Source organism: Hyaena hyaena, unplaced genomic scaffold (genome assembly GCF_003009895.1).
Source record: "Hyaena hyaena isolate Hyena2069 unplaced genomic scaffold, ASM300989v1 scaffold_178, whole genome shotgun sequence".
Classification (NCBI taxonomy): Eukaryota; Metazoa; Chordata; class Mammalia; order Carnivora; family Hyaenidae; genus Hyaena; species Hyaena hyaena.
In genome coordinates, this window is record NW_024080807.1 from 2,307,552 (window position 1) to 2,325,670 (window position 18,119).

The 18,119-nt window shown below is 39.1% G+C and overlaps 1 protein-coding gene across 4 annotated transcripts in view; it reads right to left on the reverse strand.

Moving 5' to 3' along the window:
• Positions 1-18,119, reverse strand: part of L3MBTL3 (L3MBTL histone methyl-lysine binding protein 3) — a 122,681-nt gene that overhangs the window by 93,026 nt on the left and 11,536 nt on the right. For all 4 annotated transcript variants that reach the window (XM_039240439.1, XM_039240440.1, XM_039240436.1 and 1 more), the window contains one exon: positions 6,731-6,847. In XM_039240439.1, coding sequence (XP_039096370.1) covers positions 6,731-6,832 — 102 coding nt within the window. In that variant the 5' untranslated portion in view covers positions 6,833-6,847. The remainder of the gene's footprint in view (positions 1-6,730; positions 6,848-18,119) is intronic.

Consider the following 18,119-nt stretch of genomic DNA (forward strand, 5'->3'; position numbering starts at 1 on the left):
AGATAAGCCCTCTGCCAGCAGGAAGCCCTTTGCATTTTAGTCATTTTGGGATTTCGGGGAAGGAAGAATAGAACAAAGCAGCAAGTTACTTGTTAAGGTACCATATGACCAGCCCTGCACCGTGCCATAGAAATGCCAGCTTGCTTAATGTGGCCTATAATTCTGAACACCAATTTCTGCTAGGACTTTTTTTCTTACTTCATATTACTAGTTCCTTAGTAATCAAGGAGAATTACTGTTCTCCCAGGAATGACTTGTCTCACCCAAGTTCACCTAGTCCAAGAGAAGGAAATCTCTGTTCCAGAAATAATGACCTGCACATGCATATTCTTATATTCTCAGATACAGGTGAGGAAGGCTGAAGCATGAGCCCTGTGACCCCCAGCTCCCCACTTCCTTCTTTCCCTGTGCTTTGGAATCCTCCACCCCATTCACCTCTAAATCCTCCGAACAACTGGTAGCTACAGGTCAATTCTATCACTAAAAAATGCAGGCATTTTGATTTCATGGACATTTTGATTCCAAATGTTGAAAATTTCCTCTCCCCTCATGGCAAGCTTCAAACCAAGTATGTTCCACTTAACAGCCTGGTTGTAGTGTGTGTGTGTGTGTGTGTGTGTGTGTGTGTGTGTGTGTTGAAAGCTTACCCTATCTATGTGCAGGGACCCCTCTATCCTCTTTGAAACAACTAGGTGTACTCTCCTAGTTATGAAATTCCAAGTTTTCCACATTACTCTGTTTTTCCATAAAATGGAAAATGATATTAGGGATCTACTAATTTTGACAGCTGAGGAAGAACTGGAAAGCTCACAACTCAAAAGGATTATAAGACTTTTTCTTAAAGTTTTTAGAGCTTTCACAGAAATATATGAGTATGCAAATATGTAGCAGTTAGACTTAAGACTTTCTATTTTGCAATCTAAAACATCTATTTAGTCAATATGCCAAGAGAATGATTCATTTAACCAAACTAGATTCAGACTACAAGTCAGAAAAAGTTGAAACAAAAATTACTAATTACTCTTTCCACCAGGTAAAAACAGCACCTTAAGTAATTGTATGCACATTGTCTACAAGAATTAACAGCTTTTTAGACTGAAGAAGTTGAAATAGTTAAGGAACGTGAAAATGGTTTCTTCTATTACATATTTCAGATACAAGTTCCCAGGTAACATGTGTATATATACGGAGTGCGTTCACCTAAAAATCAGGAGAGGAAGTGGCAAAAAGTTAACTGGGAGGAAAAGAGCTAAAAATAACTTTACTTTTGGGGTAAAAAATAAAGTTTAAAATGATCCACTCTGAAAACAGAGTATTTCAAGATAAAGCTGACAGTACCATCTACTGGGCAAGAATAGAAAAAACAAGCCATAATGATTACTAATTAATGATATTAAAGAAGAGCACAGAAAATCAATTCAGAATCAAAGTTTAAAAAAGCATTAGGCATCAACTTTATAATTCAGTCCAGGTAAGTAATTAAACTTTTACGATATGTCAATATTAATTTATACTCCTTTGAAAAATACAAAATGTGAAAAATAGCATTATTTGCATTACACTGAGAATCTCCTGTGGTTTGTAAGTTTCCAAATTACTGCTACACTATAAGCCACTCTGCATTTCCAACACTGAGAAAAAGACCACCACTAAGTGGAATCCTTAAACAAAAATTCAGAGTTAAGGACACATAGCAGCTTTAAGCTCAAACACTTTCAAAGTTAAAAGGTAATATTGCCACAATACAAAAATTCATCCTCGTTATCTTTTCCTTCTAATATTTACTGCAGGTAACTGACAGTATAACCAAAGCACAAATTAAAGAGGTGATGATACTCAGGGGCACAATTAACTCCTGTAAGTCAGAGATCCACAGTTGGACTTTAGGGGACTGATGAATCCCATGAAATTCATACAAAATTATGTCATGGGCACATACAAATTTTTCTGGGAATAGGGTTCTTCAGTTTCATCATATTCTCAAAGGCATCCTATAACCTTGAAAAAGTAAAGAACATTACTTTAACCAAAGTTACTTTCTCTCAAAAATTAACCGAAAAGTGTTTTCAAAGTAGATGCAAAAAGACATAGGAATCAATTTTTTTTCCTGGCTTCTCAACTTGGATTTGCTGTCTTTCACCATATTACTACTGCAGAAAACGCTGGACGACATAGGTTGTTAGGTGCTGTTAACATTACTGGAGTTCCACAGATGAAATTCCAGAAAGACTGACACATTCCCTAACATTTTTTCCCCCAATAAAACACTCAAATGGGTAATGCTTTTATGAATCGTTTAGAAGCCATGGAAACTTAAAATAATCACTTTTATTTCTTTTTGCAAAGTTATGAGTTCTTTTAAAAATTTTAATGTTTGTTTATTTTTGAGAGACAGAGAGAGCACAAGCAGGGGAGAGGCAGAGAGAGAGGGAGACACAGAATCTGAAGGAGGCTCCAGGCTCTGAGCTGTCAGCACAGAGCTCGACACAGGGCTCGAATCCACAAACCGCGAGATCATGACCTGAGCCAAAGTCAGATGCTTAACTGATTGAGCCACCCAGGCGCCCCGAAGTTATGAGTTCTTTTAACCTAAAAAGCAGCATAAAAAAATCTACTGAGTGACTCCATTCCAAATCAAGAACATCAAAATTATAAACCTTACAAAAGAAATGTATTAAATAAGCACATCCAACAGGTCAGCTGACACTGTAATTTGTTCTACTAGTGGATACATCTAGGTCAATCAGAAAACAATTATGCCCGAAAGACAGAAGGGATTGCAAAGGTTTGTTTCGCTTGGCTTGAACTACCTTTAATTGATTCAATTCTCTTTATTTTTGCTTGTAGAAGCAAAGGATCCTTTGCTGACTTTTGCCTGTCTTTAGTAATAGATCCTTAAAAGACACTGCTGAGGTTACTACTTTTGTCTTATTACTTTCCATGCCGAAATGTGAATTCTACTTACCAATCTGTTTTAAGGGCAAAGGGAGATGGTAACTAAACTTTTCTGAACATTAATCACAACAGGCAAAACTACACTACGAGCACAGTGGTATCTGCATTGCTGCTTCAGGGTCTTGCTCTCAGTTAAGTGGCAACTATTCTTACTAGATAAGATGCTATCGCTCTCGGGAGCGTATCTGCATTTTACTGAGGGATTCCAAATGGCTAAATCCTTATGACCCAGAGGAGTAATTCTCTGTGGATAAATTTCAGACATCATCAGAAGTTCAGAGAGAGAGACTGCTTAGGGACAGGGAGCCCCGGCACGCACTTCCCACTACCGCTTATCGCCTGCCTGTTCTTAAGGCTGGCCCTGAGATATTAATCTACAAATACTAATTTGCCATTTTATAGAATAATTAGGCAGTGGTGAGGTTTCCAAAGCTTGCTTAAACAAAAACATCTCGTTAATGACTCTAATAATTTCAAGGGGGGCCCTGGACATTGGTTGTTCTCCCCTAACCCAATACTTTCTTAGGCTAGTCCTTCTTTTCAATGTCCTTCTCTTTCTTGCCTGCATCCCTGCCCCACGAAAGTCTTCATACAGATGCCGACCAATTTTCAGGCACCTGAAGCTCATATGACAACTGCTTCCCCAAACCCTTCCTGATCCCTCCAGTTAAAATAATACCTCCTCTAAATTGCTATAACATTTTGTTTGTATCTCTTTTGATAAGAAAACATTTTCTCTCTTTAGACTATAGTATAGGAGTGATAAGAGAACTGATTTCAATATCAGAAAAGCCTGGCTTTAGACCAAGTTCTGCCAATATCTTGAGCAAATGATTTAACCACTCTGGGCCTCTGTTTTCCCATCTGTAAACTGAAAACAATGATAGGAACTACCTCAAAAGGTTAAATGAAAGGATTAAATAAAAGGAGGCAGATAAAGTGCTCATCAGAGAGTAAGCTCTCTATTCTTTCCCCTACTGCACCCAAATGAAAAAAGTTTTTGCGCTGTTTTATATAAAGGTTGGTTAGCCTCCCAGAAAAGGGGCAAGGGAAACAGTATAAACAAGAAGGTTTGAACCCTTCAACTAGACACAGTTGGGCTGGAAAGGAAACAAGATGGCACTGAGGAGTGAAACGAGATCCAGCCAGAGGAAAGCAGGGGCCAGACCACCAGTACCTTTTGGGGTAAACTTAAGGGGCTTGACTGTGCCGTGAAAGACAGGAAACTGCTAAAAGATTGTAAGCAGAAGAGTGATATCATTTGACTGGCCAGCAATCATGAGGCTTTTACAGAGAAGCCTTTCAAAAATGGCAATAGACTAAAGCATATAAAAACCTGTTCCCAATGATAAGAAACTGACTTCTATGTATTAGCTGGTCGTATTGGCTGAACTTGAGCTTCTTGTCTTAGGATAGCACCTTGCTTATTAGGAAATCCATAGGGGCAGCTAGGTGGCTCAGCTGGAGAAGCATCCGACTTCGGCTCAAGTCATGATCTCAGTTTGTGGGTTCATGCCCCACATTGGCTCTGTGCTGACCGTTCAGAATCGATCCTGCTTCGGATTCTGTGTCTCCCTTTCTCCCTCTCTCTGCCCTTCTCCTGCTCGTACTCTGTCTCTTTGTCTCAAAAATAAATAAATATCCAAAAAAAATTTTTTAAGGAAATCCACAGGCCTATGCCCATTACAAAAAAAAGGAGTATCGATAAAAGTAAGCAAAGCATGATGTGAAAGAGTAAATCTCATGCTTTATTCAAAGTTCTTTTTAATATCTTAACTTTGTGAAAAATCAATTTCTCAATCAGATCACTTAAGCGACTCAGCTATTAAGAGCAAGTGATTCAGAAATTCTAAATTAATATAATTAATTTCAACTGACTATCTGAATCTCTTCAGAATCTCTTCAGATAAAAATAGTTATAAAGTAGAAAATACTTTTTTAATTTTTTTTTGGAAGTGGGGTTTCAAACTGTCTACAGTACATGAAGTCGATTGGATACATGGAAACTACCCAGCTAATTAGATGAGCCTAAAAGTCAAATAAAATAAACCAGATTATAATACCCACTAAGTGGCTTAATTACCTGATTACCTTAATAAAAGTAATAGGCTAATTCCTAAGATCCATTGCTTAGAAAACCTTCTGGCAATTTACATTTCTTAGGGATTGAAAGTTCAAAATCTAACTGAACAAAAGTTATAAATGTCATCATCCACCTGACACCCCCCCTAAAAAAAGCAACTGAGACGGGACAAAACTGTACAAGCCAAGTATGAAAATAAAGCAATTTTAAAAAGGCAATTTACATAATATATCACAATATATCACAAAGCCAGAAAAGATACAATTTGTTAAGTGTTTTCCATATGTTATATTTTTCAACCCTTATAACCACCTTGTGACATAGATTCTATTTCCTCATTTTATACATAAAGATTCTGAAACTTAAGGAATTTAAATAACTTGACAAAGCTCATGTAACGACTATGAGGCTGACATTATGAGCATCTGGAACAGTTTTTCTTTCTGAAAAATTTCAGCACTCAATTCCCATCGTATCTAATCCAGATGAACATTTGGAGAATGTTAGAGCAGATAAAGTTCTTAGTATTCATTTAATTCCTTATTTTACCAACGAGCAAACTGGCCCAAAGAGACTCACTGACTTGTTCAAGGACATACAGAACTAAAACTAAAAACCGTATCTCCTTTTCAGAATTCACTGAACCTTGCTGAGATATTTTTGTTAACCTAAACTCAGACAGACAGATATGTTGGCACATTGCATTTAATTCAACCTAACCCAACTAAAACTATTTTTCCAGTGACAGACTGTCCAAATCTCACCACTGAAGATGATGAACTAGGGTGGGCTTGGTTGAGATACTTGTCAAGTAGCCACTAAAAGGTACTGGATTCCAGGAAGCCAATTATTAGAGGGCAGGAATTTCTATTCAAGCACTAGAGAGGAAAGCCAACTGACAGTCAGGGTGATTAGAAGTTCAAACACCTGAGTGACCAAGTACACACACAAAGTCTAAAAGGCCACAGACAGGTTCAAGGTCCCAGAGATAGGATTAGAGCAAAAGCAAATTAGAAATGAGAGGTGGAGTTGACTGGCTTCCTCCATGAGTGCTTGCATAACTGTTCAGAGGACAGCAGATGTGGGCCTGGGGTGGGTTTAGGGGGCTTGGGGAAAGGGGAAGGATGAGCACATAGTAGAGAGGCACACTCAAGTATCATTCTCTGAAGACAGTTGTCTATATAAGAGCAGTCTGGTTTACAGGAAGGACCAGCTTTTGAACAAATGACTATATAAAAATCCATATTTATAGTATAAATAATTTAAGGGAGGAGAATAGTCCTGTCTGTTGAATATTTTAACATTATCCAGTTTTCAAACGAGAAAACTAGGGCACAGGGAATGTGGTTATTCATTTAAAGTTCTAAAGTTCATTATTACAAAATAGATGAAGCTAGGTCTTCTAAGCCTATCCACTTCCATATTTATTGTCCATCATGATAAAGTCAAACCAAGGGGGATCCCCTGGAAGCTATAATTCGACTTCTGCAAAATAAGCAAATACTGACAAAATATTCCTGTCCACTACTCCAAGTGACAAAGACTTCAGCCAATTTGTCAGCATTCCAAACTGTCCTGAAAATTTACTGTAGAGGTCTAAGTAATTCTTATTTTACATATGCAGTCAAACGCATTTTAATAAATACACACAGATACACACACAGATAATTGTATGTAATAAACACCGCCTACCTTCAAGTCACTTCCTGGTAATGTGCCTACTCCATCTTTCCAGTCCATAACACTGAATACATCAAATTCTTGACCACTTGTGCTAGAGGCAGATTCAGTCATGATTTATTTTTGAACCTGGAAGGGGGAAAAAGGCATACCATTAAATATTGTATGTACAAATCAGTTTTTATTTTAGTGGTCACTGCTTTGGCTGCCCTTAATTATATAATTTTCTTTATCACAATATCGATATCCATATATCTAGAAATATGTGCTTTGAAAATATCACTAATATTCTTTCCAGTACAATCCCTGGTAATATGATACATACTTATAAATATTTACTTTGAGAAAGAAAGAATGTACATGCACACATGAGCAGGGGAGAGGCAGAGACAAGGAGAGAGAGAATCCTAAGTGGGCTCCGAAAAGTCAAGTGCACAGCCAGTCACGGGGATCTATCACACCAATTGTGGGAACATGACCTGAGCCAAAATCAAGAGTCAGACACTTAACTGACTGAGCCACCCGGGTGCCCCTAATCCCTGGTAAACTAAAGATGAGAGAGAGAATATACCTAAAATTTTAAGTTAAGAAGTGTCATTTTTTTCCTTAAAAAAGGAATTCACCATTTCACAGCATGTTCACTTAAAACAAATATCATGATACATATGAACAGAATTTCTCGCCCACTAAGTAGGGTTTTGTTGTTGTTGTTGTTTAAAGATAATGAAGACAGAGTGAGTATGGATAAAGGACAAAACATTAAACGTTAATAAACAAATGAAACCATTTAGATAATAAAAAAATAAACAAGAAAATTCCAATCCATTAGGACTGTCATCTATGCTAAATTTGTCAGTTAAGTCTGTTGTATCAATTCACAAATACATGATGTGTTTAATTCTTTCAGTAAATTGGTTCATTGAATTCAGTTGAGATATCCGCCAATGTGATGCTCTGGAAAATAGGAAAACAATCTTAAAATATGCCGCAAACACTAATAATAAGGCTATTTTAAAAAAACCAAGTCAACTAGCTCAACTGTGATAATCCTTTTAATTTTCTTTTTTTTTTTTTTTAACTGCCAACAGTTTTCCACAATCACATTGTTAGTAGTTGTATTGACACTGCTATTCTGAGACTACGGTCTATGTGGTATGGGATAAAAGTAAGCAATGAAAAATGGGTTAAGTTCTAAATTTAATGCATTTTTAAACATTTTTTTTATTTGGGGCGTCTGGGTGGTTCAGTTGTTTAAGCATCTGACTTTGGCTCAGACCATGATCTCGCAGCTCAGGGGTTCGAGCCCCGCATCCAGCTCTGTGCTAATAGCTCAGAGCCTAGAGTCTGCTTCGGATTCTGTGTCTCCCTCTCTCTGACCCCATCCTACCCAACACTCACACTCTGTCTCTCTCTGCCTCTCAAAAATGAATAAACATTTAAAAAAGATGTTCTTAAAGATTTTTGCATGCAAGGGATGAAGTAGCAGACAGAGATGGAGACTAAGGCTCTGAAGCGGGCTCTGTGCTGTAAGCGAGGCCTGATGTGGGGCTCAAAGTCACAAACTATGAGATCAGGACCTGAGCCAAAGTACACTAGCCGACTGAGCCACCCAGGAGTCCCTAAATTTGATGCATTTTAATCTTTTAAAACGTTGCATATTTTCTAGCTTTGCCCACTGACAAAATCTAGAAACAACCACTATTCAACAGAGATGAGCAGCCAAGTGCTCAGGCTGTGGTCTCTAAGTACCACTTCTCTAAGGTCTTTCCAGAGAAGGGGCTGATTTCTACTCAGTGGCAGGAGATGTGCAAGATAAGTCTGGAATATCTTGTCAAAAACAAAAACAAAAACAAAAGAAAGGAACTGAATTGAAATGAATTGAATTGAAACACATGAAATAAGTTTCAATCCATGAGTTCATACGGATATTGAAAACAAACAAGCCAAGAACACCTACTGACCACCTCTGAGACTACAAGGGAACCAACTGATTTATCTGGAAAAAGAAACAAGGATTTATCCTGCCTATATTGCATGAGATCCAGGCAAACTGTAACTCAGGGTAACACAAATGCAAATCAATGGTGAGAAGCTGCAGTTTAGAAAGAATTCCTACTAATAAAGGAGGAACAACAGAACTGAATGAAACATTACCACTTTCAATCCTTGATAGCCATCAATGGCCATCAATGAGTACTAAGAACAAAAACCCAACACCGTCTATAAAGTAGTCTTGCCATGAAAAAACAAAATCAAACCTAATCTGATCAAGTCCATTTGCAGGAAATATCAGAGACAAAGGAACATGTAAAAATCACACCAGAAAAATGTAAGAATTGGGGCGCCTGGGTGGCTCAGTCGCTTAAGTGTCCGACTCTGGTTCAGGTCATAATCTCATGGTTCATGAGTTCGAGCCCTGCGTCAGGCTCTGTACTGACAGCTCAGAGCCTGGAGCCTGCTTGGGATTCTGTGTCTCTTCTCTCTCTGTCCCTCTCCCACTTGTGCTCTGTGTCTCTCTCAAAAATAAACAAACGTGTTAAATATAAGAAGTAAAATTCAGACTGTCAGAAACTCTTCAGCAACATTTCTCAAAGTGTGGTCCACAGACCCTTTCAAAAGGTCCAAGAAGCCAAAATCATTTTCATAAAAATACTAACACATTATTTGCCTTCTGCGCTATGTGGACATCTGCGGACGGTACAAGAGCATCGCTGGGTAAAACTGCCGGAGTAGCGTCACCCAAGTGGGTAGTAATCCCTGCAGCCTTTACCGCCAGGTACAGATGGTAAATAAATGCCAGTTTTGCTAAAGAGCATCCTTGATGAAGCAAAACAGTAACTTTCATTAAGTCTGGATATTTGAATACATGTCTTTTTAACATTCTGTGTGATTAAACAGGAAGCACCCATAAGACACTTGGCGCATCAAAGTACCAGGGGAGGGCACCTGTGAACTCTTTTGAGATGCACGCTAAACAAGCTGCTGTTTTCATGGCACACCATTTTTATTTAACAAACTACCTTTCTTCGGGTTTGGCTATTTGGCAAATATTTTGTCAAGAATAAATGAAGTGAGCCTGTCGACATCAAGGAAAACACTGACAGCATCTGTTGCTGAAGATACATTTGAGCATTCAAGGGAAAATCATGATTCTGGAAAACATAAATCTACCACCATGAGCCTGAGAGCTTCCCAGTAGCTGAATACTTTTCTAAGGAGATGGGTGGTGATATTCATGAACAGGATTTTTAAAATATTTTATATTTGACATATGTCAACATCTGGGAGATTTGCATAACCCTGTGAAGCAGTATTTTCCAAATAACCAACTCCTGATGTCACAAAATTATGCGCGAGTAAAGGATCCAATCAAAGCGCATAATGGACCAATGGATTTTAATATAACACAGTACAAAAAGTTCATTGTTAGGGTTTCAGACTGCCCACTGCAACTTTTAAGACGCTACCACTTGTCAGCTTTTGGTGTAGTATCATAGGAGAATGTCCGCCATTAAATGAAAAAACTTAAAAATACTCCTCCCCTTTCCCAAACTCACATCTGTGTGAAGCAGATTTTCTTCATATACTGCAACCAAATCAACATACTGCAACAGGCTGAACGCAGGAGCAGATCTGAAAATCCAGCTCTCTTCTATTAAGCCAGGCATTAAAGAAATTTGCAAAAATATAAAACAGTGCCACTTCTCTCATTTTTTAACTTTGGAAGCTACGATTACATTTCATTTAAATTGTGCAGACACATGTTACTATGATGTGTCTGCTGTTATTTTTAACAGTAAATACATAGTTTAAATTATCTATTTTAATGCTGAATACAGTATATTAACAGATAAAACCCATACAAACAACAACTCCTTGGGGTTTTCAATCATTCCTAAGAGTGTAAAGGAGACTTGAGACCAAAGAGTTTGAGAGCCACTGCTCTAGAGGATAAAACCTGGCTTTTTGCCACATGGACACATACACGCACACAAGGCACAGAAAAAAAAAAAAAACTGATGGGAGAGGAAATCTGAAATTTAGATTAAGAGATTTAAAAGACATATTACTAAATCACAGTATCATAATTCATAGATCTGTTTGGACCCGGATTTAAATTTTTTTTTTTAAGGTTTTTAGAGAGAGCACACACACACGTGTACAGGGGAGGGGCAGAGAGAGAGAGAGGGAGAAGCTGAAGTAGGCTCTATGCTCAATGTGGAGCCCAACGCAGGGTTCAGGGCCACAACCCTGGGATCGTGACCTGAGCTGAAATGAAGAGTCAGAGGCTCAACTAACTGAGCCACTAAGGCACCCCTAACCTTTTTTAAAAAAGAAAATGATGGTTAGGCAGGGCAGGAAACATAAAAGTTAGCACTGTACGAAAAATGCAGTAAATGCTCATGACACGTTTTTGGAAATACTTAGAATATGCTTTTGCTATTCAAAGCACTGATAATGTTATACACTGTACATATAAGCATGTATCTAAACTTTATTAAAAAACTATTCCCATTCATTGTTCTCGGGTGTGCGAATATTCCGTACAAAATATTTTAGCGTAAGAATATTTACCATTTGGTCTTTCCCATTATCTGATTTTGAAGCCAAATGGCTACTTGCACTGTCACAGAAATCTGAATGGCTAGGACACATTAGGTTTTTTTCTACCACCTTTTCATCAAACAGAACAGGCACCAACCAATATCATCTGCACAGAAGCTGCCTCTTCACAACAGCCTAAGTCTCCCTCCCTGGTTTTCAGCCTCCGTAAGTGTGTGCACTTGCACACAGACAAAGCCCTTTCACCGCAATTAGTGGGGTTCCTAAGAATGAAGCACATTTTTTATAAGTCAGAAATGCTTTGTTTTATGTTTTCTTTAATTATTCCCTGGCACTATCCCACAATCCCATGTATAACCTATATTCCAGGGGCCATAAAAAGCAGGTAGGTCACAGAGTCACTCACAGTGCAGGTCAGACAGCATTTCTCAGTCTGCAGAAAATCTCATCCCAAATCTCTTGTTAATGATGCTGACATCTCCTAAGAAGTACCTTAAAAGTGAACCATGATGGATCCTCTGTGCCACCAGCCAAGATCCACGAAGACCTTTCCTCCCAATAACCTCTTCTAAATCCTCACGGCCTCCAGCCACTGCTGATGTCAAAAAGGACCACTCTGGAGTTCACATATCCAGCAAATACACCAATGCAGCTTTTGATCCCTACTAGCTTTTGTCTCATGGATGGAAATGGCTAAAATCAAGACTTCTGACTTCCAATGTGCTTCTACCGATGCCCACTGTTAGGAGCTGTTGACTTTGCTGAAAGCGGATGCCATTACCACTGGCACCAATTCAGATGTATTCTACTTCCGAAGCCCCCCTTCTGTGAAACAGTTCACTGTAGCTTTTGCTCATTTCCCTTGCAATCTTCTTGCCCTAAGCCTCCAACAAAAGGGCCGGAGGACAGATTAAATGACATGCAACACTGTACTCAGAATTACCTTCTGTATCTCTCTCCTGCAGGATTCCTGGTCTCCAAACCAAAGCTGTGCAACTCGCCTTTCCCTTGGGACATTGTATCTAATGGAGAACTTCCTCAATCTCTGGAAGCCCCAACCTATCATATAACACTCGTTTTCAAGAAACATCAGGCCATGGGGAGATTAGTTAATACATTCAAAATTTCTATGTTACGAGAATACGGGGAACCAGGCCCCCTCATGTATTGACAGTGGCATTATAAATTAAAACCACCTCTCTGGAGATCAATTTCCAAGAACATACCCTCCAATTCAGTAGTTCTACTCATAGAAATAAATTCTGTAGATACTCACACAGGTCTGTTTGAAATGTCAAAAAATTGGAAACAATCCAAAAGTCCATCAATTAAGGACAACTGTGGTACATCAATATGGTATATGATGCCATCATAAAAAACAGTGAGGAAGCTCTTTACATTTTGAAAGATGTAAAATACAGAAAGAGCTCCAAGACACTACTAATACTCCAATTTTATGCAAACTATAAAAATTGTGTGCTACCATTTCTTCTTTCTTTATTTCTTTATTTTGAGAGTGAGAGCGAGTGAACCAGAGAGAGAGGGAGAGAGAGAGAAGCGTGTGCATGCATTTCGGGGGAGGGGCAGAGAGACAAAGGGAGAGAATCCCAACCAGGCTCTGCACTGTCAGCACAGTTGAACCCTGACGCGGGGTTCAATCTCACAAACCACAAGATCATGACCTGAGCCAAAATCAAGAGTCAGATGCTTAACCAAGTGAGCCACCCGGGCGCCCCTACCATTACTATAAAACCAAAGGGGATATGTATGTATGTGTGTGTGGACATATATATGTGTGTATGATTTGTATATGCATACAATTCTCTCCGGAAGGATTCATCAAAAACTGATAACAATGGCTGCCTCCAGGAAGGAGCAATCATTTGCTGAAAGACTGCCACGGGAGGAAATCTCTCTGGACATTCTTTCATACCTGTTGGCTGTTTAAATATTTTTTAAAAGAAAAAAAATTAATGATGAAAATGTTTTAAAAATCCTTTTCCAGATTTATATAGAAGAGTCTATGTAACAAAGGCAGGTCTTCCCGTGAAAATAATTAGTTTGTTACTTCTGCCAACAACAGAGGCTATAGCACAGAAGTCACGAAGGGAAGTGAACTTCCCCAAAGCTCTTGGGTAATTTAAATAGTAGGTATTTAACTATATATGCAAATACATCAGCTCCACAAATGGATGAGAAGAGGAAGGATGGGGTTCACTTCTCCACAACTCAGGTATCAGAAATATATAGCAGTTCCCCGGCATTCACAGACTACTTATTCACAGACTACTTTCTACCACTCCCGAACAGCCTCTGAAGTTCCCATGACATTTAGTAATTTGTCATTTTGCAGAAACACAATTCTGAATGAGACATGCAGAAAGCAGAGGGGCAAGGCCAGCCAACGTCCAGGTGTGCTCTCACTCAGAGCACTCAGTCTTAGTCCACGGCCACTGTAAAGAAAGAGATAAAACTCTGTTTCTTGTTAAGAAATGAAACAGACAAAATTAACTGCTGGTTGATTCTAGTGTTGATGACAGAATGAGGGGTGTATGGAAATGTTTATGAAAGTGATAGGCCCTAGCCACAAAATAGAAGCTTCAGATAAATTAAAGACTGAAATGTCAAATGCAATGATGATTCAGACACATTGTGTGAACAAAACTACCAAATGCTCCAAAAGGAAGTAAGTAGAAAAGATGTGTGAATTTGTTTCAATAAGTGCTCCAGACAGTACAAAAATTGCTCATCAAGCAAGATAAGTAGTTAAGGTCCAGAGAGATCATTTACATTTTTCAGTTATACTTTAGCAATCTGAAGGAAGGAATTATATGTTACAATGACTTCTTTCAATTTGAGAATCGGCAAGTGCCTTGGGATATATCCTTCGCAAATGTCAAGAATCTACTGTTATCTTATTTTGACGAGAGATAAACAGAGTTTGTGTGTCCTTCATAATCCTCGCCTTCATGCAATCCCTTCATTCATCTCTCCCATGAGTGGACAAAACAGTGCCTGCGAGTGAGGGGCCTGGACCCCCCAGTACTGAGCCCCTACAGCACGGGCAAGGTGAAGAACCTAGCTGCCCCTGAGATGAAGACAAGATTAACAGTCTCCTGAGAGATAAGCCACCTGATCTAGGATGCTCAAAATAAAGTGTAAAAGTGGGCACTGCCTATCAACCAAAAGTCTAGATCTACGGATAGGGTGGGAAATGAAGATTATTAAGAAAGACTATAGCCAGGTCATTCCTGCTCAAACCACAGCTTCAAAATATTATTTCTAAAAGAATGACTAGTTAATGCTCACTAAAAGGAGCTAAACTGTTTTAATAATGCTACAGTTGCTTTTTTAGGGTTGTATATTGTAGCTTTACAGTTAATAGGTTCATTTTTCAAACATAAACATAAGGCTTTGAGATGATATGACTAGGAGCTGGGAGTGGTTATGAGGATAAACATCACCTCAAAAGCAGAATCGGATTAAAATTCTCTCAGATGACAGAACTGAGATTTCAGCACCTGGCATTAAACAGTTTGGGTTAAGAGGGCAACCTATCTTCTGTAAAGAGTCAGGAATGTTAACCTTAAAATCATTACCAGAAACCAAACAAAAACGCAAACTATGCAGAAGATACACAGCAAAGAGATACAGAGCAACCTGCATCAGTGAGAAAAGCCAATCTAATGCCTTGTTGCTAGGATGCCCACTTTAATGCCATCAACTGATGGCATTTACTTTGGGGTTTTTTTTGTTTTTTTTTTGTTTTTGTTTTATTTTGTTTTAAGTAGTCTCCAGGCCCAGGACAGAGCCCAACTCGGGGCTTGAACTCAGGACCCTAAGATCAAGACCTGAGCTGAGATTAAGAGTCATATGCTGAACCAACTGAGCCACCCAGGTGCCCCTGGCTTTTGGTTTACTTTGTAGAAATCATCAGTCGCTAATCAAATGTTCTATCTGGCACACCGTGATCTACAAAGAGTCCTAATATCATTATTTGGTAACATCACCTAAAAAGCCTCTATCCACTGCTAAACATCTTTTTAATAGGGCGTAGGAAACTGCTCTGAGCCTCCCTAACCCCACCTACCTCACTCCTTGTCACCCTTGACAGGTGCTCATCAAATACGTCATGGATCATCCTTAACACCCGTCATCTTCTCACCCGTCCCCCTTCTAATCCCTCAGCCTTTCCTCAGCCACCTCCTTCCCTCCCTCCTCTTCCTTTCACTTCGCAAAATCTGAGAATTACCTAAGGGTAGCTTCTGAGCAGTTACTCTCTGGAAGTCTCAATTCGTCCACCTACAAAGTGTGGAGAATAATGGAAACTTTCTGAAGTGGACAATGGCGAAGATTCCACGTATAAATCAGGTAATAATTTTAGCATAGTGCTCATCACATAGTAAGCAATCAATGAAACCTGAGTTTTTTATTATAATTATCTGGTTTAACAATTATTTGAGTTCACGAAAGCTACTTAGATGACCTTTAAAAAAGCTAGAATTAGTTTTGTTTTGTTTCTTTCATTTAATTTTATTTCTACACTAGCTCTTACGGTAGAGCACCTGTTCAAAATCTGCATCACAAGATTCAAGATCACTACATCGAAGTGGGTATTTTACTGTTAATAATAATAATATCTCATATTTACATAACTCCAGAAAAGACTACTAGCTTTTTTATATACCTCTTAATCCCCTTCATCTCTTTTGCCCCTCCCCTCCCCATCCTTCCCCTTTGGCAACCAGCAGTTTGTTCTCTATTTATATGAGACTGTTTGTTTTTTTATTTGTTCATTTGCTTTGCTTTTTAGATTCCACATACAAGTGAAATCATGTGGTATCTGTTTTTCTCTGTCTGACCTGTTTTACTTAGCATTATACCCTCTAGGTCCATCCATGTTGTCACTAATGGCAACATATCATTCTTTTTAATGGCTCAGTAATATTCCACTGTATATATCCCATGGTTATCTTCATCTGTTCATCTATGGATAGACACTTGGGTTGCTTCTATATCTTGGCTGTTATAAATAATGCTGCAATAAACACAGGGGTGTATATTAGCTTTTCAAATTAGTGTTTTTGGTTTTTTTTGGGTAAATACCTGACAGTGGAAATACTGGATCATAGGGCACTTCTATTTTTAATTTTTTGAGGAATTCCATACTGTTTTCCACAGCGGCAGCATCAACATGCATTGCCACCAACAGTGCATGAGGGTCCCCTTTACACCACATACTATTTCTTGTCTTTGTTATACTAGCTATTCTGACTGGTAAGAGGTGCTATCTCATTGTGGTTTAGATTTGCATTTCCTGAATGATGAGTGATGTCAAGCATATTTCATTTGACTGATGGCCATCTCATGTCCACTTTGGAAAAATGTCTAGTCAAGTCCTCTGCCCGTTTTTTAATCAGATTGGGATTTTTTGTTGTCGTTGAGTTGTAGAAATTCTTTCTATACTTTGGATATTGATCCCTCATCGGATAGATCATCTACAAATATCTTCTCCCATTCAGTAGGATGTGTTTTTGTTTTGTTAATGGTTTCCTTTCTTTGTAAAAGCTTTTTATTTGGTGTAGTCCTAAGAGTTTATTTTTGCTTTTGTTTCCTATGACTATTACCTTTCTTAACAGAACAATACCTTTGAAGCGATGGAGATGGATTTGTCATAAGCGGAGAGGGCTGGGCCTGAAGGCTAGGCTCTCCTTGCCACCATGCTGGTCTGACTACACATCGCAGGCCAAGCTAAGGCTTTGAAACAAAACTAAATAAAAGGCCAGGGCAACGTATCCCAGTCTGTTCCTCAAAACACAACTTTTAGGAGACCATTTATTCTTGCCCTGTGAAAACAAGTGATTTGTTGAAAGAGAAGTGGGAGACCCTCAGGGTCCTCAGGAGAGGTACAGAGTATGTCAGAGCACTGCAGCAATCTGGGAAGTGCTGGCCAAGCCAAAGCCTCCCACAGTCACCTGGCCTTGTGACTCTATTATCACAGGACATCGAATTCCATGGAATCCCCCATACCCCTGCGTCCAGCCTTTGGGAAAATGCTGAGCTATGGAAAATAAATTCAGGAAATAACATGAAAGTAGGTAGTGTTTTACAGGGTAAAATGTATTTGTCTTCAGGTTAGATTCAACTACAGATGCTACCTTCTGACCTAGTTCCCAACCAGCAAACAAGTGTTGAGATCCATCGGATCTACTACTGGAGAATGCCCTCGGGACCTGTAGTCCTTGAAGTCGAGGCTGGAGAAAATGATTCTGAGAAAGATATGGCCTCTGACTCCCAAAACCTGTCTACAGCTTTCTGATTTACTCTCTGATGGCCTGTACCTTCGTGACATTAGACAGGTACACAGCCTGCAAGGGGACAACGCACATACTCACAAATGCAAGGCTACCAAGGGGTGACTGGACAAAGGCAATCAGCCTAATGTACATGAAGGGGATACAGACATACTGGAACAGACGGCCTCTTCCATGGTGTCGTTATAAAGGATCTCACTAATACCAACCTATTTGACCCTCACAACTACCTCCTAAGACTGCTTACATTTTACAGACAAGAGACCTAAAGCCACCCAGCCTAGAAACAATCTCTTACCTCCTAAGACAGTGTCCCTCAGACTATATACCACAGTGCCCGGCGTGTTGTATTTTAGTCAACACAGAAGCTGATCTAGGCCGTCAGGTGCGGGCCCTGGAGCCACAGTTGCATCCTAGCTTCACAATGTACAAATGATTGCAAAATCCTGGGTAGGGGACCTAACCTCTCCTGAGGCTTCAGCTCCTTCATCTATAAAATGAAATGGGAATAGCTACTTTTACAG